Source organism: Capricornis sumatraensis, chromosome 17 (assembly GCF_032405125.1).
Source record: "Capricornis sumatraensis isolate serow.1 chromosome 17, serow.2, whole genome shotgun sequence".
NCBI classification, from domain to species: Eukaryota; Metazoa; Chordata; class Mammalia; order Artiodactyla; family Bovidae; genus Capricornis; species Capricornis sumatraensis.
Window position 1 is genome coordinate 60,303,844 of NC_091085.1, and position 26,434 is coordinate 60,330,277.

The following is a 26,434-nucleotide window of genomic DNA, read 5'->3' on the forward strand; positions in this document are numbered from 1 at the left end:
CGCCGCCCGCCCGCTCGCTCGGTCGGCCGGAGCGGGGGCCGGGGCTGGGGGCTCGGGACGCCCGGCTGCCGGCCGCGGCCTCTCCCTCCCCGAGCCGCGCTTACATCCCCGCCGGGCGCCGGCCTCCCTGCGCCGCCAGCCAGTACATGGTGTCCCCCGCGGGAGCCGAGGCCGGAGCGGCCGGACGGGGGGCCGGGAGGGGGGAGCGCCGCCGCCGCCGCCGCGGCTGCCGGGCCCGGAGCTGCTGCCGCCGCCGCCGCTGCTGCTGCTGCTGCTGCTGCTGCCCGGGAGGCGGCTGGCGGCGGAGGCTCGGCTCCCAGTAGCCGCACATCCCACAATACACCGCTAAGGAGCCCGACCCGAGCGCTCACCCTCCTCCTCTTCCTCCTCCTCCTCCTCTTCCTCCTCCCCTCTCCTTCCTCGCCGCTTCCCCAGGCACTCTCCCGGCGGCGGCAGCTGCGCCGCCAAAGCCCCGGGCCCCAGCGGCCCCCCACCCCTCACTCGCGCGCTCCCACACTGCCTCCCCCCTCCCCAGGGGAAGGCCTTTTAATTTATTTATTCTGCTGGGACTTAGGTTGGGGGCTTGGCGGCGGGGGAGGGGGGGGGTCTCCCCGGGCTCTACCTCCCGCGGCTGGGGCTACCCTCCGGGCCGCGGCCGCCGCGGCTTGCGCCTCGGGCCTCCAAAACTGTTTCCAAACTGCCAAGACCGGAGGTGGGCGCGTGGGGGCCCAAGGGAAAGGGCTGGTTTTGGGGTGTGTGTATGATTGTGTGTTTGGACGCCTGGAGCCGTGAGGGGCGGCAAGGCGGCCCCCAGACGAGTTGCAATCGAGGTATCTCGGCTACGGCTTCCTCTTCTGGCCCGCGACCCCCTCCCCCCGGAGCTGAGCTGGGGAGGGGAAACCAGGATTTTAACCAAATTAGCATTTACATTCCTGGGAGGAAGCAGCCCTGGCCTGGACCTGGGTGATAGAAGCTTTTTTCTGTTTTTATTTTTGGAGAGGAGTGCCCTTGTAATTGTCGTGAACACATGCTTCTCCCTCCGCACCCCCTCCTTTCCTCCAGCCACCGGCGGAGGAACGATTCCCCCTTTTTTGCATTTATCTTTCCTTCCCCTTTCTTTATTAAAGGTCCGGGAGTGGCGGCGGCCAATCAGCGCGCGGCTTCCATTTTGTGAGTTCAACTCCGAGGCTCTCGGGCTTCGCGAGGACGCGTTTGCAGCCCCCTCTGCCTCTCCTGTCTGGCGGCCGAGGAGAGGGAGCCGCCTCGCTGGGGTTTCGTGGTAGTGTATTTCATATTGGGGCTCTTTTCGGGGTTTGTAATTTGGCCGTGGGTAGGTAATTGGCTGGAGCAGGGCGGCCGGGCGCGGCAGCCAATCAGCGCGCGGCTTCTATAGGGCTTGAGTTATTAGACGCTGATCTCAAAACATCCTTCATCAGACACCAAGGAGAGGCCAACAGATGAGGGGAGCCATTTTTCTGCAATGGAATTAAATGGCCAAGTGGGTTTTTCCTTTGTTGCAAATGGGGAATGTTTTTCCTTTGACTCCACCATCCCGTTCAGGACGCCTCAGTGTTGTGTTTAACATTTGTCAACAAGCTAAAGGACTCAAAATTGGAAGAATGAAGAAGACTTTAAAAAGATCTGGATTTTTCCTTATGACTTGGAATCCATCTTTGTCTTGTATAACTAGGTCATAGCACACCATTAATGTCAGCAGTTAACAATTTTGAATTCCAAAAAACCTAAGTAAATGACATATTTAATTTTTTTCCTCTTTTTTTTTTCTTGGGTGGGTGGGGGGAGCTTGGAGCTGTCTTAATCTGTATTCTCTTAACTGAACAATAAATTTTTATATATATAGTTTCCTCTATTAAACACTTAAAACTGGCCATCTTATTAACTCCTTCTGCTCTCTTTTTAACAAGGTAATGTTTTAAATGTATAGTTTCAGGTTTAGCGAAATGGCAGCAACAAAAAACTGTAAGCAGTCGTTACTCTTAAGTTTTTAAAAACCTTTTACATTGTAAGTACCCAATCCATTCTGTCCTTACGCAGTGCAGTTTTCATGTTAATGTTGCTGAGATGTCCTTAATTTTCTGAACCTTCATCTGCATGTATGTCTTTGTCGCTCTTGTCTAGCATAAGCCAGTTAAAATGTTTTTAGACGATTTTGCTTTTATAAAGCTAGGTTTTAAACTTTTGAAAATGTTTACAGCAATAAATGCTAGTTAGCTTTCTTCCCCGTAACAGGTACACTTTCTTTGAAAATCGATCTATTTGAAGAAAAACAGACTGTTTTTCTCGTCTTTGTTGGGGAAGGGGGGTTGTGAGGGAAAGGAAGACTTCTTTGTGTCAAGAGACTAAAGCCGTCACAGGAAACTAGATTAAAACTGGAAAACAAGTCCTAGCTGGTTCGAGCCAAACACCATCGTTAACTCGGGGGTAGTTTCTATGGTAGTTGGGATGGCCGGTGCGTCTTTTGCCTTTTGTTTGATTTGACTGTGTATTTTCGCCTTTTGTCTCTTAATGACGGTCACACCATTGCTATATCCAGAGCAGTAAACAGTCCTCAGCGAAGCCGCCTTTTGCCAACCCAACCCTGGAAAGTTTGCAGAAGTGGAAGGAGCAGAAAATGCCATGAGAGTGTAACTTTAAAGAGGTAACAACAACAAAAAAGACACTACCATTACCCCCAAATATTTCCAACTAAACAATCTCCCTAAAAGATTTTTTTTTTTCCCCACAATAACACCTCCAAAACCTCCTCCCAGCTTGATCTTCCAGACTCCATGGCACCGGGCTGAGCGGTAAGTAAAAAAAAAAAAAAAAGTGTCTTTGCCCCTTCGAGGAAATGTTTTTTAGAGAAGGCCAAGAGTTGCAAATGTTTAGGAGCTGAGGGGAGGAGGTTTCTGGAGCTTCACGTTTGGCAGCCGGATCGGGGAGTGTTGGGGGCACGAGGAGGGCTCTTCAGACCCTTTGCCCCTTTTGCCCAGGAGGCAAGAGGAAGGCCTCCCCAGCGATTTGGGGCATCCATGGAGCCGCCTGCGCTAGTTCCCCTCGCTTTTCTAGGTTTGAGCCTTGATAGGGAGAAGAAATTGAAGTGCTTTGAGAAGGGGGTCACAAAAGCTGAGGAAGCCTCTCTTTCCGGGCCTGAGGCCTCTTTTCCTTTTGATGGTGGGGGTCTCGCCCTCCGAAGCCGGCTTTTCGGGGCTCCTGGGCGCGCCTGCGCTTCCTAAGCAAAAAAGGACAAAAGGCCGGCGTCCATGTTGGCACCATGACGCAGCATCTCTCCCGCTTTGCAGCCCGAGCGCTGCCTGTGCTCCCGTCCGCGCTCGCTCCTCCCTCGCAAACACTAGTTTTATTTTCAGGTTCAGAGCAGAGCCGCCGGCTGGGCTGGGGCCGAGGCTGGGGCCGGAGCCAGGGCCGGGCTGCGCGGTGGCTAATGGCGGCCGCTCTCTTCCTTCCTCCTTCCCCGGTTGTCGTTTGGAGCCCGGAGCAGGCGGCAGTCCGTCGGCCGGGCCGAGCCCTGAGAGTCTGCGGGGCACAGTGCCCCAGCTCGGGGATTGGTCTCCGAGGCCGTTTGGGGGACCGCCGGCCTTGGGGGGCGTCGCGCGCCGAGGCTCCCGCGCTCGCATCCGCGGGGCGAGGCGGCCAGACGGGCGCCATTTCGCGCGCGCCGCCCGCGGCTCGGGCGGTGGCGGCCGCCGCGCGCCAGGCGGGAGGAGGGAAGGAGGCGGCGGCGCCGGAGCGGGGGGAAAGGGGAGGGGAGGCCGCCGCCCGCGTTCCAGGCCGCCGCCTGGGGGTATGCCCCCGGCCCGGGGAAGCTTAGACGTAGAGAGCGGGCTCCGCAGCCTCCCTAAACCCCGCGCCCTACTCAGGAGCCCCCGCGGGCACGAGGCCTCGCTCCCGGGCGGGGCCTTTCTTCTTTCCTCCCGTCCGGGAGCCAGTAGCAAAGGGCCACGGGGCCGCTCGAGGCCGCCCCCTGACCCCGAACGGCTGCTCTAGAGGCTGCGGCGTCTTTTCCCCCCCGCGGCCCTGCTCTGACCCCAGGCCCTCCCTGCTGCCCACTCGAGCCTCGGCGCCCACGTTTGGCCCCCTAACCGCCCTTTTTGATAGCCGAGCCCGAGGGGCGGGTGAGCCCCCTTTTGTCCCCTGCTTTGGGCGTGAGGCCTTCACGCAGGCCCCCGATGTCCCGAGGTGGCCATGAAGGCAGTGCTGGCCACCGGCGCTCGGGAGGGTAGGGTGAGGGGCTGGGGCCTGGGAAAGCGGAGCGGGCCTTGCCCGGGATCCCCCGAGGCGGAGGGCTGTGGGGTAAACCCTCGCACCTCCGGCCGTTCCTGGGGGAGGGGACGCAGACTGGGCGGGCCTTTGGAAATGCAGATGAGTCGCCTCCTGCAGCTCCGCGCTCCGGCTGAACCTTCGTGACTCATCGGTCCCCCGCCCCCCATCCATTTTAGAGTGAGGGCCGCCTTGGCAGCTGGGAAGGGGGTTCGGCATTTGTAAGGCTCTTCTTCCCTCTAGGAGATCCCGTCCGGGTTGTGGCCATCGACGCCCTAAAAAAAACCCTCCCATTTTTCTCTTTAGGCTCGTGACCGGAGAAGGGGCCCGATACCCCCAGAGTGGACCGCCCTCTGGACAGCAGAAGCAGGTCTAGTCTGACTCTGCCAGTCCTCACATTAAGGTAGGTGTGAGCCCTTTCCCAGCCTGCGAGGGCGATTTGGGGGGCTTTGGCCTGGCGCCCAGGGAGGGCGGGAACCCCAAACCCGCTAGTCTGGTTCTGCGGCCCCTCCCCCACACAGATGTGTGGGACTGTGTGAAATCGGCTGCCTGCTGGGCCTGCTTGGTCCATCCATTCCCGCCTGTCAGCTTCTGTTGTCAGGAGTTTGGGGCGTGCAATTCTCTGCCGTATTTAGCAGCATAGGAGAGGCTGCACTTAGGAGAGTATTTCCCAGTCGTGTGTTTTGTGGTGGGGGAGGGCCCTGGATGCCTCTTCTGAAAGGCACAGACGGCTGCCAGGAAACCGGACCCAGCGCTGGCCCTCCCTTCCGGCCCGCATTGGAGGTGTGTGGGGTGATTGTATGAAACTGGCCTCTTCCTTTCTAATGTCTGGCTGCTAGGGAGGTGAAGAACAGAAGGACCTGAGATCTGGGCCAGTTTTCTTTAAGAAAGAGGTTTCTTGACTCGTCTCCTTCCAGGAAATTCCCACGATTCCATCTCACCCAGCCCCCTCCCCCTCAAAGTCCTTTCTAGAATTGAACAAACCCGAATTTGAAACCTGGCTAGCCGTTTTACCTGCTGTTACCTTGCGTAAGCAGCGCAGTCTCTCAGCCCGTTTCCCCATCCGAACGAATGGGTCAGTGATTGTCAAAGTGTGCATCCGATCACAAGGGTGGCTCGTTAAAATACTCCGAGGCCCCATCCTTGAGTTTCTGATTCAGTCGGTGGGGCCTGGGAACTCGCATTTCTAATAAATTTCCCAGGTGATGCTCATGGCTGCCTAGTGGAGACACATTTTGAGAACCTTTGTGCCGAGTAACACCTTGGGGTGTTGAAAGAACCTGAACTTGTGCACTTGAAGCCCCGACCACATTTCTTGTTGCAGAGTCATGGGCTTCCGTAGTAATGGCAACTCTTATTTTCCTAACACACAGTGATTGAGAAGGCTCTCCTGTCCTCTTGATCTCCAGGAAGCTCCACAGCTGGAGATAGTGTGGCCCTTGATCTCTGACCCCTCCCCCATGTGAGCTCTAGTTTGTGATTACTTTGATGAACCATTTGGGTCCCTGCTGATTGCACAGCCTCCCCCCTTTTGGGTTCAGGCTTCCCAGTCTGATCGGCTCTGTTCACTTTTATCCCATCCCTCAGTGTGGGGGGCTGAATTGAGGATTGAGGGAGTCTTAGGGCCTGACCCAGAAATTTTGCTGGGGCAGTGTTGGTGCTTCACCGAGGGAAGCTGTGGGTCAGGCAGCTGTGGGCTTGACTCTCCAGGGTGCTGGTGACCTTGGGCGAGTCTCCTGTGTAAAGTGATGATAATGAAGCCTGCTGTAAAGGGTGGAGGGCAGATTAAGTGCGATTAAGGGATGCCGGCCTCACGTTCTGGCTTCACTATAGTTGGCCTTCATTCCTAGGTGGCCGGGCTATCTGTAGGCTCCTCCCCCACTAGCCCACCCCATAGCATGTGGCCAAGTCTCTGGGCAAAGGGGAAGACTGACTTTCTGCCGGCTGGGGGCCAGCACTGTTTTTCCTCCAGTGTGTGAGTTGGGGTGGTGGCCCTTCCTCAAGTCCACAGGCTGTTCCATAATGGGTCCTGATTTAGCGGTCCCCCCCCTGCAGCTGGGAGAGTAGAAGTGACTTACTCAAGGTCAGGAGGCCACCACGAGCAGTCAGAATGAGGTTCCAGGTGTCTTGACTTCCAGCCCAGCGCCTGTGTCCGTGGCACCCCCTCGCCCCAGCTGTCTGGGTTATTTTGGTCTCTTGCCCGTGCCAGCTGTCTGCTGGCATCACTGCCCAGGAGCCGGTAAAGCTGTCTGGTTGAAAGTAGCCAGCGTGGTACTCGTAGTTCCTTCTGGCTGCCGAGTCTTGACCGCATGAGGGTCTTATCCCAGATAAGCTGGATTTGGTCCATCCTGTCCTTTGCTCGGGTGAAGGGGGTGCAGCTGCTTACACTGGGCACTAGACTCCCTTTCCCCTACCCAGAGTGAGCACTTTGTAAAAGCTGGTGAGGCTCAGATTATTAATATCCTATATTATGAGACTCTTCCCGAGTTCCACACTTGTCCCAGTCTTAAGGTTTAGATTCTGCTCTGCCACTGATGTGTTCGTTCAACTCTCTTCGATCCTCAGGTGACGTTTCTGCCACCTGAGGGTGTCCTTCCATTCTTTCTGATCGAGTCCTTGGGGCTCCACGGACCAGGGGTCTTTACCTCCCGTGGACACTGGATGGTTAAATAATTGAAATCTTTCCCTCACAGCAGCAGCCTGAAGGGCTACAGCCAGTTCCAGTTCCTCCACACCCGCCCTCGGACCAATTAGGGGACAATGAGGCGCTCCCCTGGGGTCGGGGTGTGATTCTTGGAAAGGGAGGGGTGTCCGGAAGACCTGGAAGGATTGTACCCCCTTCTCGCTTCTTTTTCCTTTTTTCTCCCTCTTGAATTTCTTTGTCCGCGTGCTGGTTTCACCTCCTAGGTGAAGGGAGGGGCGAGGCAGCCTATCGGTCCTCAAACGGAGGTTCCTGCGCACGAGGGTGGCCCCGCCCACCGGTCACCCAGCGAGCTCGGGGCGGGGCGTTCCTGGCGCCCAGCCGGTGGAGCCTGCCTGGAGAGGGCCACGCCAGCGGAAGGGCGGCTGGGAGGTGGCCGGACCTGCCTTTCTACTGGACGCCAGGGCCCCGCCCCTTCCGGCCCGTCGGCCAACAGGCGCGGCGTGGAGTACGACCTTTCGGACCCTCTGGGTGGAAACTCGGCGTCTGCCTGGACTGTGGAGGGCACCCGGCCATCTCAGAGGCCGCCTGGGTCCAGTGCTGTCTTGTCCCCTTTTGCCCAGTGACCTCGACAAGATCCCGCCCCTCCAGGACTAGTGGTCTCCCTTTGTGAACCAGGAGGAGGAGGTTGGCGGGTAACCTCTTGAGCTGTTTCTGAGTCTGGCTTTATGAAGGCCGCTTTTTTACTCTGGCAGTCACTCCCCCAACCCTGTTACCAAATGTCGAGCCTGGAGGAGAGCCCTAGCACAGGAAGAGACAGCTTTGATCCCCCAGGCCACCCTGGGCCACCTCCCATCTCTGGGACCTGAGGATGGCTCCATTAACTTCCGTCCCACACGGGGTGGATGACCCCCTCAGGTGTGCAGTGACCTCCGACAGTGTTCCGGAGGCACTAGGGAAGTGGAAGCCATAGCGTTGCTGTTCACTTCCCTGTCCTGATCTGTGCTGGCCAGACCTTGACCTCATAAGACAGAAGTGTATCTGGCCCTACTTCTCTCCTGGGGTCAGTTGGCCTCACTAGACACCCAGGGCTTCCCAGGTGGCTCAGACGGTAAAGAATCTGCCTGCAATGCAGGAGACCCGGGTTCAGTCTTTGGGTTGGAAAGATCTTCTGGAGTAGGGAATGGCTACCCACTCCAGTATTCTTGCCTGGAGAATCCCATGGATAAAGGAGCCTAGCAGGCTACAGTCCATAGGGTTACAAAGAGTTAGACATGGCTGAACGACTTAACACTGGGAGAGCCCCTAGGCCTAAGTGTGAACACAAGTCGTTTACCTGCCAACTCTAGGTTTCTGTGTCCCAACAGTTCTGTGGCAAGAACCAGGTTAAAGAATTTTTTTCTTCTCCTCCCAAATCTCTCCAGGAATTCCTGGTGAAGAGAAGAATGGCCTGGGTCCTCAGATTGTCTTGCAGGTAAGGGAGTAGGGCTCCGTGGGCCTGTGGGCATTTGCAGTGCCTCTGCTGGCCTGCCCTGGCCCAGTGCCTCTGAGGAAGCTCTGAGCAGCTGGCCTGGCCACTGGTTATTTTTAGCTACAAAGCCAGCCCCTGCACCACCACTGGAGCCAGGTCCAAATCAAACACGTTCCCTGCAGGGTGGGGTTGGGGCTCCGCCAACCTCTTGGCCAGGCAGGGTGGGTGGGCAGGCTGGGGCCAGTGTCAGCTGTCTTGCCTGGGCCCAGGCCAGGCTGGGAAGACCCACTTTCCCTCCTCTTGGCTCTGTGTTATGTCATTTGTTGTAAGTTGAAATTCATTTCATAGGAAAGGTAGAAACTCAGGTCTGAGGACTTTGAGGAAAGTCAAGTGGACTCCCCCTTCAGGCTGGAGCAGTTACCACAGTTTGCTCAGAGTAGGATGACCCTTCTAAGTAAATTCTCCCAATGACCCTCCCAGATGAGGCAGTCTTACTCTCCCAGTCACTCCCTGAGCTTCAGGATCCCTGATACAAGGTCAAGCCTGCAGTTGGCTCAAAGGTAAGTGGTCCTCCCCTCTCAAAACCGTCTTCCATCCTGCCTCTCCCTGAGGGATGCTCTTCCCCTCTTCTCCTGTCAGCACCAGGCTGCCCCTGTGCAGAGATGGCCCCCGCCATGGCCTCACCAGCCAATCACAGCTCCTCCTCAGTCACCGGAGAGAGCTTTGGCTTGGCTCTTCTGTTCAGAGCCTGTGTCTGACTCCTGTCTTGAGCCTGGCAGCCAGGCCTCCATGGTCTATGCCTTGGTTTCCTTGACAGCCATAGCTTGCCTCTCTCACGCCCCAGCCATTGCCAAACTTGATGGGGCTTTCCAGCCGCCATGCATTTACTCAAGCTGGGCGCCCATCCTACTTCCATTGACTCCTTCCTGCCAGCACTGCCAAGCTTAGTTCATGTACTAACTACCCAGCTCTCTGTGAATCCCTCAGGGGCTCTGGTCTAAATAGTTCACATCTTGCAGACTCCTTTAGACTGCTTCCCCCGAGACTGAGTTCCTCAAAAGCAGGAACACAGTTGCCTGTCAATAAACTTGTACTGCAAAAAATGAATGAATTGCTGTAAATTTTTCTAGGGGTTCTTGAGGGCTCTCTTAACAGCCTGGAGCTGGGCTTCTCTCTTCCCCAGGGCTGTGCTTTGTGAAAGCTTCCAGGGGCAGTCTCTGCTGCCATCTGGTGGTCAGATTATGCCTTGCAGCCGCTGAAAACGTTGACCTGGCATTTATGGAACTGCCAGGCTGGCAACTTCCTCTGGAAATAAACTTTACCTGATCCTTGCTGAGTGCTTGAAAATGGGGAGCCTTCGGGGTGGGGGCAAGAAGATCCTGAGTCCTGCCAGCCCTTCTCTGAGGAAATTATCAGAGATCCTATCCTAGCTGGGAAAGACCCTGCTTTCTCACCTAACCATGCCCTGGTGCCTGTCTGGTACACACCTGCTCTTCGGGATCCCTCTGCAACTCCGGACCACTGGCCTAATTTGTGCAAAGCACAGCCCAAAGTGCAAGGAGGGATGGGGGCAGGGTGGTTTCAGCCAGCCTCCCTGATAGTACTCATCCAGAGTAAATGCTCAGCAAATAGCCATTGTGGTCATGGGGTAGGAGGGTTAGGGAGACAGCTTGAGCAGGATAGGTATTTCTGCTGTCTGGAGAAAACAAATTGTCTTGGTGGAGGTGGGGGTAATCACTCTGAAGTGGACCAAAGGGGGCCCAGCTGATAGCAACTACATCTACCCTGGCTTTCCCTGTCCCCTCCTTGACGGAGTCTTTCTCTGCTCACGCCTCTGGGCCTTGCTAGAAAGAGGCTCCCGCCCGCGTGCTTTGGGGCCACGCGGACATTGTTCTGGGTCTGTTCACCTGTTCCCAAAGTCGCTGCGGCTATGCCATCGCCCGGCAGAGGGCGCCAGACCTCCACCTTTGGGAAGTGGGGTGATAGGTAAGCAGGACTGCTATTCCCCAGCCCGCACACAGACTCCCAGACGGCCCGATCGATCAGGTGGGCCGACTTGACCCTCATGCTAGGATCTTGGGCACCACCGATGCTACCTTCTGGGGGAAATTGCAGTCAGAGCGGACTTCCCCAAGGCCATATAATTGGGGCGAGGCGCAGGTGGGGGCTTTTTCCTAGCGATTGAGACCAAGGCTCCTCAAACCGGCGTGTTGGAGACATCCTGCCAATCAAAAGGATGCGATCCAATGGGGAGGTCAAATCGGCCAATCAAAGGGTCTCTGCCCGAAGACAGCCTGCCAATCAAGGATCCCGGGCAGGAAGAGGCGGAAACGATCGGATCTTGCCGGTGAGGGGCGCACAGTGATGCGCAGGGGAGATGGGAGCTGCCATTGCCGCTGAGCTCTCCATTTCTCAGTTGCCTCAGTTTCCCTGGGAATGAGACAAATCAGTCCGGTTGGCTCCCTGGCGGAGGAGGTGCCGAGGGCGGGGCTTCTCTTAGCCCCGCCCCTGGGTCAGTTCCCACCCCGCCTCCGATCGCTCAACCCCAGCGCTCTACCCGGCGAGCGGCTGCCAGTGCTGCCGGCTCTTGGCTATGGACGCTGCTGGGGCCCCGGCCCCGGCCGCAACCGCCGCCCCGGGCTCCGGCCGGAAGGAGCTGAAGATTGTGATCGTAGGCGACGGCGGCTGCGGCAAGACTTCGCTGCTCATGGTGTACAGCCAGGGCTCTTTCCCCGAGGTGAGGCTCGCCGGGGGGCTGCAGGCAGGTAGCCTGGGGGCGGGATTGGGGGAAGGACTTGGAACCACGAGGGGCGACGGGCGGACTTCAGCCTGCGCCCCGAGCCCGGACCCCAGGTCCCTGGCATCCTGATCACGAAGAGGCTGCCGTCACCCAGGGGCGCCCCCTCGGGAATTCCAGAGCCCAGCAGAGTAGGGGTGTGGGGCTGAGCCAGATCGGGTGAAGATGGAAGGTAGGGGTGGGGGTCCAGCTGGAACCTGGGCACCCGCTGCACCCCTTAAAAACCGACATGACCCCTTCTCCGACAGCACTACGCCCCATCCGTGTTCGAGAAGTACACAGCCAGCGTGACCGTGGGCAGCAAGGAGGTGACCCTGAACCTCTACGACACCGCCGGTGAGTGCGTCTGGGCGGCGAGGGTCCTAGGGTCCGCCTGCAGGGTTTCCCCCTGAGGGGAATCCCCCCGCCGGGCCATCCCGCCCGCCTTCCTGCCTCTCCGGACCCTCGAGAGGAGCTGGCTGGGAACCCGTTCACCACCGCCTGGCTGGGTGGTGCTGGAAGCCGGACAGAGTCACCCCATCTGTAAAAGGAGGGTGTTTGGAAGAGGTGAGCTTCTGCGCTGCCCTTCTAGTGCTGATGTTCTGAGGGCTCACAGCGTCGTTCCTCTCCTGTGGTTCTAGAAAACCGTGGGTTTTGTTTCTGTTTACCAAGGTTCCAGGATGTCGTGTGTTACATGCTGTGGTCTCTTAAGATTCCGTGGGCTGCTGATCTGAGTCCCCTGCTGCTAAGGATTCGTAGGCTGCATTTCTGGGTCCTATTTTGTAGAATACTCTGGGCTTCAGATCAGAGCCTGTCACGCCAGGGTTCTGTGGCTGACAGTCCTGAGACTCTAGGGCCCTGTAGCTATAAATTCCGAGTCCCCTGTTTCTGGGATTCCATGGACTGTGGGGTCTGGCTCTGGAATTCTGTGGTCTGTCATTCTGAGCCTGTGGTTCTCGGACTCTGTGGCTACACTTCTGTTTCTTCTTGGCGCGGAAGAAGGAGCAGAGCTCTAGGGGATGTAGGTCCAAAATCAGGTTCTTTCTGCCACCTGCAGCTCCCAAGGCAAGTGTATTGGTGCAGATCCCCTCACAGTCTTCAGCGTCCCTGTTGTTGGGGGATGGTGGGGGGAGCACAGCCAATGGGAAGATTCCAGTAACACTGCTGCTGCTGGTACCCTCGAGGAGCTTACCTCATGCCCCGACTTCCCTCTGGGCTGAATCAACATTGGGGAGCAAAGGTTAGGATCCCCAGTTGGGGCCTCACCCAGCCTCTGTGACGGTTTAATGACTTGTGTGGATCCATGTCATCAGGTGCCCTGTTAGCCAAGCCTTGTCTGTATAAAGTGAAATCTTCCAACTGCCCTTGGATGAGACCAAAATCCCCCACCCCACTGTGCACCTCTCCATAAGGCAACCAGTAGCATCTGTCATTCCACCCTGGAAAGGTTCGGGAAAGGGGCTCTCCCAGACCCAGGTTCTTCTGTATTCCTGACTTTGTGGGTGTGTCCCCCCTCAAGTGGCCCCTAAGGAACCTCTCTTGTTGGATGAACACCGTGTAGGGCCGCCCTCAGAACAGGGCCAGCCTCTTGAACTGGCAAAGCCAAAGGTGGCTGAGTAATTCCCAAAGGCGTGGCCCCAAGAGCAGTGGTGTGTCTGGGGCACTTTCAGTTTCACAGGGACCCAGGTAGGGGGAGGTTCATTAACTCCGCTCTGGGTGGAGGGCTAGTGGGGCAGGGAGGGTCAGAGCAAGGAATGAACCAGCTCCTCCTTGCTCTCCCCTCAGGCCTTCTCCACTTAGATCCCTGGGGCTCATGTTCACCACAGCCTCCCCCAGCAGACCCAGTGCTGGGACCACTTCTGGTCTTTCTCGCTTAACCCGGAAGAAGATGCTCAAAGACTTATCAGAGTACATTGTCATGAAGAGGCTCTGGCAAGCTTCTGCTTGGTGTAAGGCAGGGTTTTCACTAAGAGCTCGTGCCGGAGGGGTGGGGAGAGCGTCTTCTCAATCGTCAGAAGCGGTGACCACCCAGGGCAGTGATGACCTGCCCACAGCTTCCTGCTGTATGCTCTGGAGTCCGACCTGGGCTTTGATGCCAGCTCTCGTGGCTGTATGTCCCTGGGGACACCTGAGCCTCAGTTTCCTCTTCTGTGTGTGCGTGCATGCTCAGTTGTGTCTGACTCTTTGCAACCCCATGGTCTGTAGCCCACCAGGCTCCTCTATTCATGGGATATCCCAGGCAAGAATACTGGAGTGGGTTGCCATACCCTTCTCCAGGGGATCTTCTTAACACAGGATCGAACATGTCTTTGCGTCTTCTGCATTGGCAGGTGAATCTTTACCACTGCACCACCTGGGAAGCCCCTTCCTCCTCTGTAAACAGGGCTAAAATAGCTGTGAGGATGATGACAAAGTCATGTGATGTACAGTGCTTAGCACAGGCTTTGCCTCTTCCAAAGAGCTCACTGAGTGTTATTGGGAGTTTTTTATCCTCCTGCCATTCAGGCCCAGGCCCGACCCCAAGCCTGTTCTTTTGAACCAGTGGCCTGCAGAGCTCTGTGCCAGCCCCGACCCATGCTTTCCCAGCAGGACTGTTCCAGGCAGCAGAAAAGCAGACCTGGGCTTTGAACCTCTCATTAGTGTTCTGGGGAAGTAGGCTGGCCTTACAATCAGTGGGATAGCCCAGGAGAGAGATTCTGGTGGGGAGTGATGTGGCTACTCCCTCAAGAGTGTCCTGCTGTGTCTTGGAAAGCCCTGTTATCTAGAGGAGCATGAAGGAAAGGCTGGGTCATTCCTCTTCCACATGCCAGTGCCCAGCACAGCACTTGTCCCAGAGCAAGGTTTGTGGAATGAATAAGTGAAGAAGAATCCTGGGTGCATAGAGATCTCTGGAGAAGGTCCTTTGTGATAAAGATGGTGAGATTGGTCTCTGCCTTTGGGGTCGACAGATATCAGGAGAAAGTGGCAGAAAAGACGGCCAGGTGACCAACTAGAGGAAGATAGAGACTGAGAGGGTGAAGGGAGTGGCCAAGGTGGAGATGAGTCCTGTAAAGGTTGTTGTAGAAGGTTCTAGAACCTGACGGGCCAGACCCCAAGGTGAGGGGTGGAGGACAGGAGAAAGCATCTTTCCAACCAACCAGTGGTACCCAGAGCTGTGGGATGGGGTGGCCCCTGGGAGGCAAAATTTCTCCATACCCAGGACCCTGCCCACAGGGGTCTGTGTGGGAGGACAGTCTGGTTGCTTGTCTCTATCCGGCGGAAGCAGTTACAGACACCCCTGTAGAGAGGTAGTGAGGGGGACGGAGCTCTCAGTTCTCAGAGGTGAAGGGGGCGGGAGCTGTAAGCACCCATTGCTTTAGCTGCTCATCTGCCGCCTCAGAGGCCGGAAACTGCGGTGAAGTCTGAAGTTTCCTGGGCAGAGAGAGGGGAGATGTGGGGCGAGGTGGGATGTTAAGACACCAGCCAGAGACAGTTATCTGGGCTTTGGGGTGGGGCCCAGGGGTGGGGCAGGGTGGAGTTGCCCTGGGACGCGGGGAGCTGCAGGCCCCTTCCCAACCTGAGACAGGAACGGTAGGACAAGTGGGGGGCAAAGCAAGTTGCTAAGACAGGAATCACAGACCACTCGGGTGTCTCAGAGCCAGGAGCCCCAGAGGCGGGGGAGCTGACCCTGCAGATCTGTCAGAGCAGCGTGGTCTGAGTTCCAGGCCCGGGCCACCCAAGCACCAGCCGCTCCTTTCTCCGCGGGAGGAAACACAGGTTGGGGGGGCCCCAGCAGCGCTAATACAGAAGTGAGTTCCTCTTCTGGCAGCTTCCGCTTCTCACACTGCCTGCACCCCTACCCTGACCAACACCCTGGCCAGAGCTGGGAATTATTTGCCCAGTCGGTATCCTCTGGCACATTTGGGGACTGCTGTGGCTCCAAGGACACCCTCTCCTCAATGCAGCACCAGACCTTAGAGACCATGCCCCCCGACACAATACCTGCCACGGCCGAGCTTCCCACAAAGGAAATGCCCTGCGTGAGGCAAGAGTTTCGCCTCACTTCCTCTGCCCCACAGCACACTAGCTTCAGGAAGATAGGCAGCTTCAAGGGGCACCGTGGCCCAGAAAACCTTTTCTTGCCAGAAGCAAATGCATCCTTTTGCACATAACTCGGGGCCTTTTGTTTGTTTCTCAAATTTATATACCTGTGCTGGGTCTTAGTTGTAGCGTGAAAACTCTTAGTTGTGGTATGTGGGGTCCAGTTCCCTGACCAGGGATCAAACCCAGGGCCCCTGCCTTGGGAGCACAGAGTCTTAGCTACTGGACTACCAGGGAAGGCCTTTGGGGGCTTTTTTTAACCACAAAAGCCCATCTGCAGAGGCCAGAGTGGAACCCTGTTCATCTCTTCTGGACAGATGACTTGCCCCTTTAAGCCTGTGAATCACTGTGGGTAAATGGGAAAGGTCATTGTATCACCTGTGGCTGGGAGGCCCCCTAGAGTTTGTGGGTCCAACGATCTGGGGTTAGAATCCTCTACCCAGGCCTCTGTCCCTTGTGAGTTTCTGTTTCAACAGTAACCACACCTTTGGCCAGCATTGCTCAGCCTACAAGTCCTTTACTTCCAAGATCAAGGACAGGGTTATCACCCCCTTTTTCAGATAAGGAAACTGAGGCCCAGGCAGGAAAGGTGCCAAGATCATGGAACATAAGTCACGTGGAACATGATGGATATTGGTTCCCCTGACTCATAGGGGAGTGGTGTCCAGGATACTCCACTCCCAAAGAAACAACGTCAGCAGCACCTGCAAGTCTATCCTCTGCAGTCCTGGTCCCTGCATACTGACCCCTGGGGAAGCTGAGCCAGACACAGTCAAGCCAAGAAGGCAACCCAGAGGAGGTACTAGGATCTGGGCTGGCTACCCATCCTCTCCCAGAGTTCCTCCCTTGTTGGCAGCCTTTTCCCCACCTGGTCACGGCTGGGGCTTGTAGAATAAGGACAGCTTCCTATCCTCTGGAGTGCCCTGAGAGAAAAGCAACCCAGTAGCCCTCCCTATGGTTCTCTATCCTTTACGAACCTTCCTTTTGGCTGTGTGATGTTGGGCAAGTCACTTCACCTCTCTCTGCTTCAGTTTCTGCATTTGTAAATTGAGGGTAACAATAGCCAGTAGTGGGAATTCCCTGTGGGTCCATTGGTTGGGACTCCGAGCTTTCACTTGCCAATGGCCTGAGTTCCATTCCTGGTTGGGGGACCAAGATCCCACAAAGCCATGTGATGAGACCAAAAAAAGAAAAGAAAAGGGAAAAAAAAAAACCCCAAACCCGATAGCCGGTAGTGAGGAATCATAGTGAAGATTGATGAGTCTATGCATACAAAAGGCTTTGAATGGGGCCTGGCATGTGATGAGTGAGCACTGCCGATAAATACTGTTGACACTAACCATTTTCACTATTATTATCACAGGCCCACCTACTCCTCACATGTCCATTTCACAGATGAGAAAACTGAGGTCCAGAGGTGAATTCCCAATTGAAAGGCTTCCTGGGAGGATTGGAGTGTTTAGAGTGGCTGGGCTGGCAGCTGACCTTGGAACTGGGGACTGAGTTTGTGCTTCAGCTCACAGGAAACCTGTCTGTGACCTTGAAATCACCCCCAGCCACATGGGCTCCTAACAGGAAGAATTTGCCCCACCCAGCTTCCCTCCTGGGGTGACTGCTTAAATTAACACAGGTGGGACTTCCCTGACGGTTTAGTGATTAAGAATCCATCCTTCCACTGAAGTGGGATGGGGTGAGGGGGGCACAAGTTTGATCCCTGGTCGGGGAACTAAGATCCTGCAAGCTGAGCAATGCAGCCAAAAAAAAAATTTAACACAGGTGATAGAAATGAAATGCCCTTGCAAGCCTGAAAGCTACAGAAATGATCATTACACTTTATTCACCCGCTCATTTGTTCTTTCATCCCCCAAATGTTTACTGAGCTTGTGTGTGTACCCATTGATGTAACAGTGACGTGTACAGAGATGGCTGGCATCTCAGGGTCTTATGTACTCATAGGGAACACTTCCCCCCTCAAAAAAAAAAAAAAAAAATGATGTTGGGTAGTGAAGTCCTTTCTAGGAAGAAAATTAAAGCCATAGTTGGTCATGGGACAGATGGCAAAGGACACTCTTATTTCAAAGCAGTCTGGAACTGCTTTGAAGGAAGCAGGTGACACCTCTGCAGAAGCCTGAAGGAAAGGAGGGAGTGAGCCATGCTGTCACCTGGGAAGAGCGTTCTAGAAGAGGGAACAGCAAGGGAGGGGCCCTCGCCAGGAGCAGGCTTGGTCTGACTTCCTCTTTCTACCAGCCTGACTTCGGCCCCCATCGAGCCTGCTGCAGTCAGCTCAGGCCCCAGTTTGCTCAGCCCAGGGGCACCTTCTCACCTCCCTGGTCCCTGCTGCATCTGACAAGAGTTGAACGACTTCGAGACAGCCCACCAGCCAGTAGTGACTGGACACCTACCCGGTGCCAGGAATGATGTTTAGGGACAGACATGGTCCCTGCCCTCTGGGTGCCTACAGTCTGCCAGGGGACAGGCAGTAAACGAATAAACGTGAGAGTACAGACTGTGGCCAGACAGGGTGGGGACGGACTTGGCGTGGTGAGGGAGGGCCTCTCTGAGGAGTCAGCCGGGCAAGGTGGGGAAGACGTCGGCACAGACATCGGCACGCAGTAGTCCCGTCTCATAACTGCTTGTCTTCTGCCGTGTTTCTAAGGGGAATCAGAGTGTGTGTTAGGCCTCAAACCGGTTTGTGCGTACTACCGAGCAGAAGAGAGCACTGCTGTGTATCAGCAGAAGGAATGCTGGCCTTGGAACTGAGTGAACCTGGAGTCAGGCCTGGCTCTGATTCGGTGACCTCCGGGGTGGTGGTGGGGGGGTCACTTCTTGGCTCATGTTTCATTATATGCAAATAGGAGGATTCAGGAGTTCCCTGATTAGCACATCAGATGTTTGTTGTAAAGATTTCTTAAAAAAAAATTTTTTTTTTTTTTAAAATTTAATTAATTTTCCGGCTGCGCTGGGTCTTCTTCGCTGGCACAGACTTTCTCTAGGTGTGGCGAGCAGGGGCTGCTCGTTAGCTGGGGTGTGCAGGCTCTCGTGGCTTGTTGTGGGGCACAGGCTCTAGGCACTCTGGCTCAGTAGGTGTGGCACACCGGCTCAGTCGCCCCGAGGCATGTGGAATCTTCCCGGACCAGGGGTTGAACCTGTGTCCCCTGCACTGGCAGGCAGATTCTTAACCACTGGACCACCAGGGAAGTCCATGGTGTAAAGATTTCTTAATCATTGAGAGGCAGAGGCCCTGTAAGAAGTATGTGAGGGGACGTCCGCAGTGGCCTAGTGGTTAGGATTCTGGGCTTTCACTGCCATGACCCAGATTCAATTTCTGGTCTGGGAACTGAGATTCCACAAGCCACGGGTTGTGAACAAAAAAAAAAAAAAAAACAAAAAAAAACCTGTAATGCATAACGTGGGATTATCAATAAGTAGAGGTACAGAAATGATTATCTTGATAAAGGAAATAACTATGGATGGTGAGTGATTGTTTAAAATGTTTGGAAGCAAATGATGGGGAAATAAGGAAAAAGGATTCCAGGTGTGACATGAGAGCTTGATGAGTTCAAGAAACAGCAAGATTGGACCGAAGTGCATGGGGGTTAGGGGCACAGGTGGGAGGAGGGTGAAGCCAAGGTTGGTAGGCTTGGAAGTCATGTCAATAACCGGGAGTCTTGGATTTTCCACGAAGACCAATAAGGAGCCATTGAAGGTGTTTCAGATGAGGGAAGGGGCATGATTTTACTTTTGTTACCATCCATTCAGGGGCTTCCCAAGTGGCGCGGTGGTAAAGAATGCATCTGCCAGTGCAGAAGGTGGGAAGAGGCTTGGGTTCGATCCCTGGGTTGAGAAGATCCCCTGGAATAGGAAATGGCAACCCACTCCAGTATTCTTGCCTGGAAAATTCCATGGACAGAGGAATCTGGCAGGCTACAGTCCATGAGGTCGAAGAGTCAGACACGACTGAGCGATTTAGTGCGCGCATACACACAGACACACACACCACCCCACCCCCTCCATTCAGCCGCCGGGTGGAGAGTGGGTTGAGGAGGAGGCGATGCAGGAGACTGTCGACGGCTTGGATGAGTTAATCACTTGAAATGTAGCCAGTGCTACATTTGGAGAACCTGAATTTTTAATGTTAATTAATTAAAGTAGCCAGGTGGGGCTGGTGGCTACCCTATCGGACAGTGCAGGTCTAGAAAGATGTTCACAGAGGTCAGGAGAGGGGATAGTTTGGGGATGTGTGTGGAAAGGGGAGATTGGCTAGAGCAGCATGTTGGCCCGTTTTCCACCATCTTACAAGGATTTCTCCTGCTTTCTGGCGATGAGGGCAGGAGGGCCCGAGTCTGCCAGGCGCAGACTATCCCTAATCCCTTCTCTGGTGTTGAGGGGACGTGGGCTGAAGGACAGCCTAGACAGTCCTCCCAGACCAGCCATCGTTAGAGCTGGGTTCTCGGCCACTGCACACTGTCAGGGGTCCCTGGGTTGATGGGGAGCCAGTGGGAAAGATGGCAGCTGTGCCATCACCAGCAGGACATGGCCTGTCTGTGCTCTCTGGAGAGGCCACTTGTCCTGAGAGGCCTTGGGCAGGCAGGGGTCAGAGGGCAGGCTGGTGTCACCCTGGCACCCACAGGCTAAAGGACAGGGTGGGGATTCCTGGGCTGGGTGTTCCGTGCTCCCTGGAAGGAAGTCACTGCCTGAGTCTTTCTGCAGAGGTGGCCAGGGGTTGCCCCTGGGCCTGAAAGACTCTCACTTCTCACTCTGGGAGTTTTTAAAAATTCCTGAGCCAGGGAGGGAGGTTCAAGAGGGAGGGGACATATGTATACCTATGGCTGGTTCATGTTGATGTTTGGCAGAAACCAACACAGTTCTGTAAAGCTATTATCCTTCAATTAAAAAAAAAAAAAAAAAAACTACTGAGCCATGGGGACCACATGCAGTGTGTAATCCCAGGCCTGCTTCTGAAACAGAAAAAAATTCTGCAGGACGTTATTGGTGAAATCCGAACACAGTTAGTGGATTGGGTTAGAAGAATACAGTCTCAGTGTTGGTTTTTGAGTTTCATACTTGTATTGAGGTAAGTGAGAAGACGTCCTTGTTCTTAGAAAAACCACACGGGAAATCTCTAGGAGTTTGGGGTGGGGGTGGGGAGAAGCAGCAGCCAGCCAAAGGTCTGCGATTACTTCTCACGTGGTTTAAAGTGTTTATATACAGATAAAACAAGTGGACAAAACGTGAGGCCCCAGTGAATAAAGGAGTAAGGGAATTCTTTGCACTCTTGCAATTTTTCTGTAAGCTTGAAACTGTCAATAAATTACTAAATGAGGTCTTTTTTTGAAAAAAACCAAGCCCACTGTTGCCCAAGTCCAAGCTTGGGTCCTGATTCACTTGGTGCTGGGAGGGGCTGATGTATCAGAAGCCATCAGTTCCCCTGGTGAGTCATGTGGTGCAGGGTTGACAACCAGTGCTGGGTGGGCCCAGGCAGGCAAATGCCCGTCACCTCCCGCAGTCCCCCCACCCTCCTATTAGCATGGGCCAGAATGGCAACAGGAGTATAACCAGAGGCCATGCCCCTCTCAGCTTGCAGGGGGCAAGGGCACCCTCCACGGTTAACTGCAGTGTTCTGGGCCCACCCAACCCCACTGCTCTGAAACTTCGGGAGGGGAAGCGTTCGGTTTCTTCAGAGTCTGAGCCTTAAACCTGAGCATCAGGGATGAAGACGGAAGTGAGGGGTGGTGATCATTACCGACATGAGTGCTAACTATTTCCCAGCACTGACCCTTCAGTCAGGCCCATCTCTGAGCACCACAAGAGCACCGCACGGCTTTTATTTTTGACTGTGTTTTTGTTGCTGCATGGGCTTTTTTTTCTAGCCGGGGCAACTCTTTGTTCCAGCGCGTGGCCTTCTCACTGTGGTGGCTTCTGTTGTTGGGGAGCACAGGTCTGGGCTTTAGTAGTTGCAGCTCCCAAGCCCTAGAGCACAGGCTCAATAGTTGCGGTGCACGGGCTCAGCTGCTCTGAGGCATGTGGGATCTTCCCAGATCAGGTATCAAACCTGGGTCTCCTGCATTAGCAGGCAGATTCTTTACCACTGAGCCACCAGGGAAGCCCCTGCTTTTATCTCGTGTAATCTTCCCTAAGGTCCAGGACTGTGGGCTGTCTCCTCTGTTTTACAGTTGAAGAAATCGAGGCCGAGACACAGAGTCAATTGCCCAGGAGACCCCAACCCCTACCCCACCTGAGCCCAGGCAGGGGACTCGGGTGGAGAAGTAAGGGGCACCTCCCTGACCCCCACCTGCTGTGTGGTTTCAGGGCAGGAGGATTACGACCGGCTTCGGCCCCTGTCCTACCAGAACACCCATCTTGTGCTCATCTGCTATGACGTCATGAACCCCACTAGCTACGACAACGTTCTCATCAAGGTGAGGCCCCGTCTCCCAGCCCCGCCTGCCTCTGGAAATGGGGCCAGATGGGGCCCTAGCCCTGATGCCTGCCCTCCCCTTCCACAGTGGTTCCCTGAGGTCACACATTTCTGTCGTGGGATCCCCATGGTGCTCATCGGCTGCAAGACAGACCTGAGGAAGGACAAGGAGCAGCTGCGCAAGCTCCGGGCAGCCCAGCTGGAGCCCATCACCTACACACAGGTGACTAGGGGCCCTCCCCCACCCCCCACGAGGAGCCTGAGTCCGCGTGCACAGCCATAGCCAAAAGCCTCCCAGGCCTTTGGCCTCTGCATCTGGTGTGCCTTAGTGACCTTTCGGAAGCTGAAGGCAGCAAGATTCTAAAAATCATATACCCAAGTGGTGCTAGTGGTAAAGAACCTGCCTGCCAGTGCAGGAGACGTAAGAGATTCAGATGTTCGATCCCTGGGTAGGGAAGATCCCCTGGAGAAGGAAATGGCAACCCACTCCAGGATTCTTGCCTGGAGAATCCCATAGACAGAGCCTGGCAGGCTACAGTCCATGGATTCGCAGAGTAGGACACGACTGATGTGACTTAGCGTGCACACGTGTATTTGCCATCCCAGCAGCTTGTGGGCTCTTAGTTCCCCAAGCAGGGATTGGACCTGGGGCCACAGCAGTGAAAGCACTGAGTTCTAACCACTGGACCACCAGGGAATTCCCTAAGAATAATAATTTTTAGATATTAATATTAATAGACCACTTATCTGAGCACATTACTTACCTCATTTAATCCTTATTACCTTGAGGCAGGCACTGTTACTGCACGCCCACCCCCCCTTTTATAGAGTAGAGATTGAGACTCAGAGAGGTTAAGTAGCTTGCCCAGAGTCACACAGCTAACCTGAATTGGAGCCAAGATCCCACCCTAGTCACTCTGGCCCCAGAGCCTGAGCCTTTGACCACCATCTTGTCCCATCGCCCAGAGGCCTGGAGGGGCAGGCCTGTGTTGGAAAGCAGGGCTCCTTTCAGGAACATGACCAAACCCTGCAGCCTTCTGGGTGAGGCGTGGCAGAAGAAAAGGAACACAAAGGAAAATGAAAAAAGTTTAATCAAAAGGAATAGGCATTAATAAATTTGTGTTAGAAGTATTTTTCTTTCTACTCTAATAGCCAGCTCAGTTGCTTAAATTGTGCTTCTGAGATGAGAGGGGAGAGAGGCATGTAGGAAGCCCTTATGTCTTGAGGCCTTCAACGCTTCTCACAGGCCTGGCAGACACAACAGACCACCCCAGTTCCTGGCTGAAGTCAGCTCGTCTCTGCCTGAGTTTGGGGAGAGTGTGGGGTGGAGGCCAGGACGGAGTTCCCAGTAGCTACAGCCTGAGGGCCACACCAAACCAGCCCTTATGGCCCATCTGCACACCCTGGGGAGGACCGTGGCCCCAGGAAGCCCCCAAATTCGTGAGTGGGGTCGCACAGGAGGCACCCGAGGCCCCGGGTCTAATCCCAGCCCCTCCCCCGACCAGGGCCAAAGCGCCTGCGAGCAGATCCGGGCCGCCCTCTACCTGGAATGTTCTGCCAAGTTTCGGGAGAATGTGGAGGATGTCTTCCGGGAGGCCGCCAAGGTTGCCCTCAGCGCTCTGAAAAAGGCACAGCGGCAGAAACAACACCGGCTTTGCTTGCTGCTCTGACAGCTCCCGGCAGGGCATGCAGCCTTCACAACAGAACTGACAGGGCCCAGGCCCCCAGGCCCAAGCTGCTACCCGGACCCCACCCCTGCCCCAGCTCTCGAAGGGCACTTGGCGTCGAGCACCTCCAGGACCTAGTGTCTGGAGCCTGTGGCCAGGCTCTTGGAACATTCTGGAACTCTCTCCTTTCCCAGCTGGAGCTCTGACCACACACTCCCCTCCAGCCTGTATGGTCATAGTGGTGAGGGTGGGGGTGCAGCCCTCGGTTCCTCTGTATCCTGGAACCAGCACTTGTCCCCGGCACTCAGGGCCCTTGTCACAACCAGCCCCCAGCTGTGTGTTCCCCCTCTGCACACCTGACAGGTCCTCCAAGCCCATGCCTGAAACGAGAAACAACGTCTGGTACGTGGATAAAGGTGGACTTGGCAGCCTTCCACAGGGCCCCCAAGCCTGCTCTCCCAAGTCACCCACCTCCCTGGGCCCCCGAAATAGGCAGGGTCACAACCTCCAGCTTCTTGCTTCCTCCGCCCAGGAACTCGGGCACCACGGTGGGCCTGGGGCCTATCAGAAAAACATAGGTCTCAGCCTTGGACATGGGGGCCTTCCCTCCTCCGCCTCATACAGAGGACTTCAGTCTCAGCCTTCAGCTTGCCCACCATCTTTCCAGAGCTGGACTCAGAGGGGGCAGAGAGGAACCTCTCTCTAAAAGCAAGAAGTATTCCCTGGACCATCTATTTGATCCGTGCTCAGCGTCTGTGACCCTACCCTGGCCACAACTTGCCAGAAACCCGAGATGAAAAGTAACAGCAGCTCTTGAGTGATCTTGGGCAAGTCAGGTCTCTACAGATTTCTTTTACCCGCAGAAGGATGGCACTGGCTCCCGTCTGTCCCAAACAGCGCCCCCTGCTGCCGAGGTGTGGAGACCACACACCAAGGCCATCCTGGCCTCCTGGGAGACTTCCTGATTAACCCCCAGCACAGCTTCACTGAACCTCCCGAAAGGTCTGGGGTCTGGGTCGGGTCGGTGCCCCAGAGATTGTGAGCTGGTGGTTCCTGAATAAGCCGGGGAATCAGCTTCACCTAATATGAGATCATGGCGTTGGGTGGTTCCTGCCCTCCCTCGTATCTTCTGCCTATGCCCCCTGCCTTGCCTAGTGCTCCGGCCTCCACTGGGCCTGAGAAAGAGACTTATAAAACCTACCCTACCCTACCTAGGTTCCCCAAGGCCCTGCCATGCCTAGGGGGAGTCAACAGAGCATTCAGTCCAGAGCTTCGTGGACAAAGAAAGGATGGTCTAGGACAGAGGAGGTCCACAAACTACAGTCTATGGGCCAAGTCTGGCCACTGCCTATTTTTGTAAATAAACTTTTATTGAAACACAGCCACTCCCATTCATTTATCCATTGGCTGCCTTTGCCCTCCAACGGCAGACTCGTGTGACACAGACCATCTGGCCCTCAAAGCCTAAAATATTTGCCATCTGGCTCTTTACAGAAGAAGTTTGCCAACTCCTAGTCTGGGGCAAACCCAAGTTCCTAAAGGGCCAGATGGGAGACCCAAATGAGTGAAGTAGGGTAGGGATGAAAGAAAGTGGTGGGGCGAACTAGAAAGCAAGCCCCCACCCTAGACAAGGCAGCTCAGCCCAGCCAAATGCTGCTCTATGGGAATGTTTCTAGGTCTTTCCATCTCTCTAAAGAAAGTAGAAATCTGGATTTTTCATGTAGGATCTTACTGGAGGGAGGGGAAATACCATATTTTGAAAACTTAAACTCCTTCGAGGGCCAGAGCATGACTACAGACACCATCTGTGAATTCTGACCAACATATTTCTAGGTAAGTTGTTAAGGGCAGCTGAAGCCCATACGAGAAGACGCAGAAAATGCAACCAAAACTTTTGGCTTCTTCACAGATAGAAAACCTAACATGAGGTGACCAGCAGACCTGCCATGACCTCCAGAGGATGACCTCCACAAAGCGAGCCTGCTCAGACTCGCCCCTCCTCCCCACCACATTCCACAACCTCTGAGGTGAAGGGGGGAGGCCTGAAGCACAGGTGACCTCCATGCTGGCTTAAGTCCCAACCAGGGCTGAGAATCTTGTCCCCACTCCCTGAGTTACTGCATGAATTTGGGAAGGTGGGCTGAGGAGTGGGGGTCAGGAAGCACCCCTCCCACAAGAGTGGACCCAAACTTTGTGGGGGTGGGTGGGAGGGAAACATGCCCTCAAACCAACCAAACAGTGCAGGGGTGCCCTCTGGTGGTGACCCTCAGAAAACTCCCCTGCCTCAGGCCAAGCCCTGGCAGGCAGCAAGAGGAGACTCAGGAAGCACGAGGAGGAGGCACGGACGGACAGTGGTTCTCTGAGAGCTGAAACACCCCGGAGGCCGCCGGGGGCTTACAGCAGAAGCAGCGCCTGAAGAGGGAGGCTCCGCAGGACACCGAGAGGCTTCTTTCCACCCACCTGGGACTCAGTAACTAGCAGATCAGCGGAAACCCAGCCCCAGCGAGGCACATCCGAAGCCCAAACCTGACGGGCTCAGTGACAGGAAGGGGAACAGAGGGGGTCCCTGAGGCTTAGTTCCCCCCGCCCCCTCCCAGGAAGACTGACCCAGTCTCAAGAGAGCAGCGGGGGAAGGAGGGCAGCAGATTCTAGGGAAGGGGGCAGGCAATATTAAATATGTCATAAATAGAAGGCTGGGGCTGGCTAATACTGCGCCAACAGGCTGGGGTCACATTCCTCTTGTCCAGCCGGACACCGGGCCTTGGCCCTGCTCCCAGTGAAGCACTGGCCCCTGAGGTCACCGCTGCCAGTGGTCACTGGCGCTGTTGGGGAGGAGACGGGCAGCAAGGATGCCGCCTGGGATCCCCTGCAGTCTCAAAGTCCAGGGTCTCGAGGGGCGCTAGCCCCGTGGCTCACGGCTTCTTGGCCTTGCTTCTGTTCTGCTGGAGTTTGGTGTGCACGACTTTGAGTGTGGTCAGGAAGTTGCCGAGGAAGAGGACAAGGAATGTCAGTGCCAACACGAACACCTGGGGGGGTGGTGCATAGGAGGGGGCGCCCCAGGGTGGGGGAGGCGGGCAGAGAACAGAAGGGAGAGAAGGCAGAG

The 26,434-nt window shown here is 55.5% G+C and overlaps 2 protein-coding genes and 1 long non-coding RNA gene across 3 annotated transcripts in view; 2 read left to right on the plus strand and 1 right to left on the minus strand.

Annotated features, from left to right (window-relative positions):
- Positions 1-2,534: 2,534 nt before the first annotated feature.
- Positions 2,535-9,466, plus strand: LOC138094126 (uncharacterized). Its single transcript, XR_011146207.1, has 4 exons — positions 2,535-2,659; positions 2,772-2,807; positions 4,585-4,681; positions 8,344-9,466. It is a non-coding gene; the product is annotated as an uncharacterized lncRNA (long non-coding RNA).
- Positions 9,467-10,801: 1,335 nt separating this feature from the next.
- On the plus strand, positions 10,802-24,698 carry RHOF (ras homolog family member F, filopodia associated). The gene is made up of 5 exons (XM_068990294.1): positions 10,802-11,127; positions 11,436-11,523; positions 21,556-21,665; positions 21,753-21,887; positions 23,170-24,698. The coding sequence occupies exons 1-5, from the start codon at positions 10,984-10,986 to the stop codon at positions 23,332-23,334; spliced, it is 642 nt and encodes a 213-aa protein (XP_068846395.1). The 5' UTR covers positions 10,802-10,983; the 3' UTR covers positions 23,335-24,698.
- TMEM120B (transmembrane protein 120B) overlaps positions 22,785-26,434 on the minus strand; it is a 43,829-nt gene continuing 40,179 nt past the window's right edge. Inside the window, exon 12 of the mRNA XM_068990293.1 lies at positions 22,785-26,357. Within this exon, the coding sequence (XP_068846394.1) occupies positions 26,244-26,357 (114 nt within the window). The 3' untranslated portion in view covers positions 22,785-26,243. The remainder of the gene's footprint in view (positions 26,358-26,434) is intronic.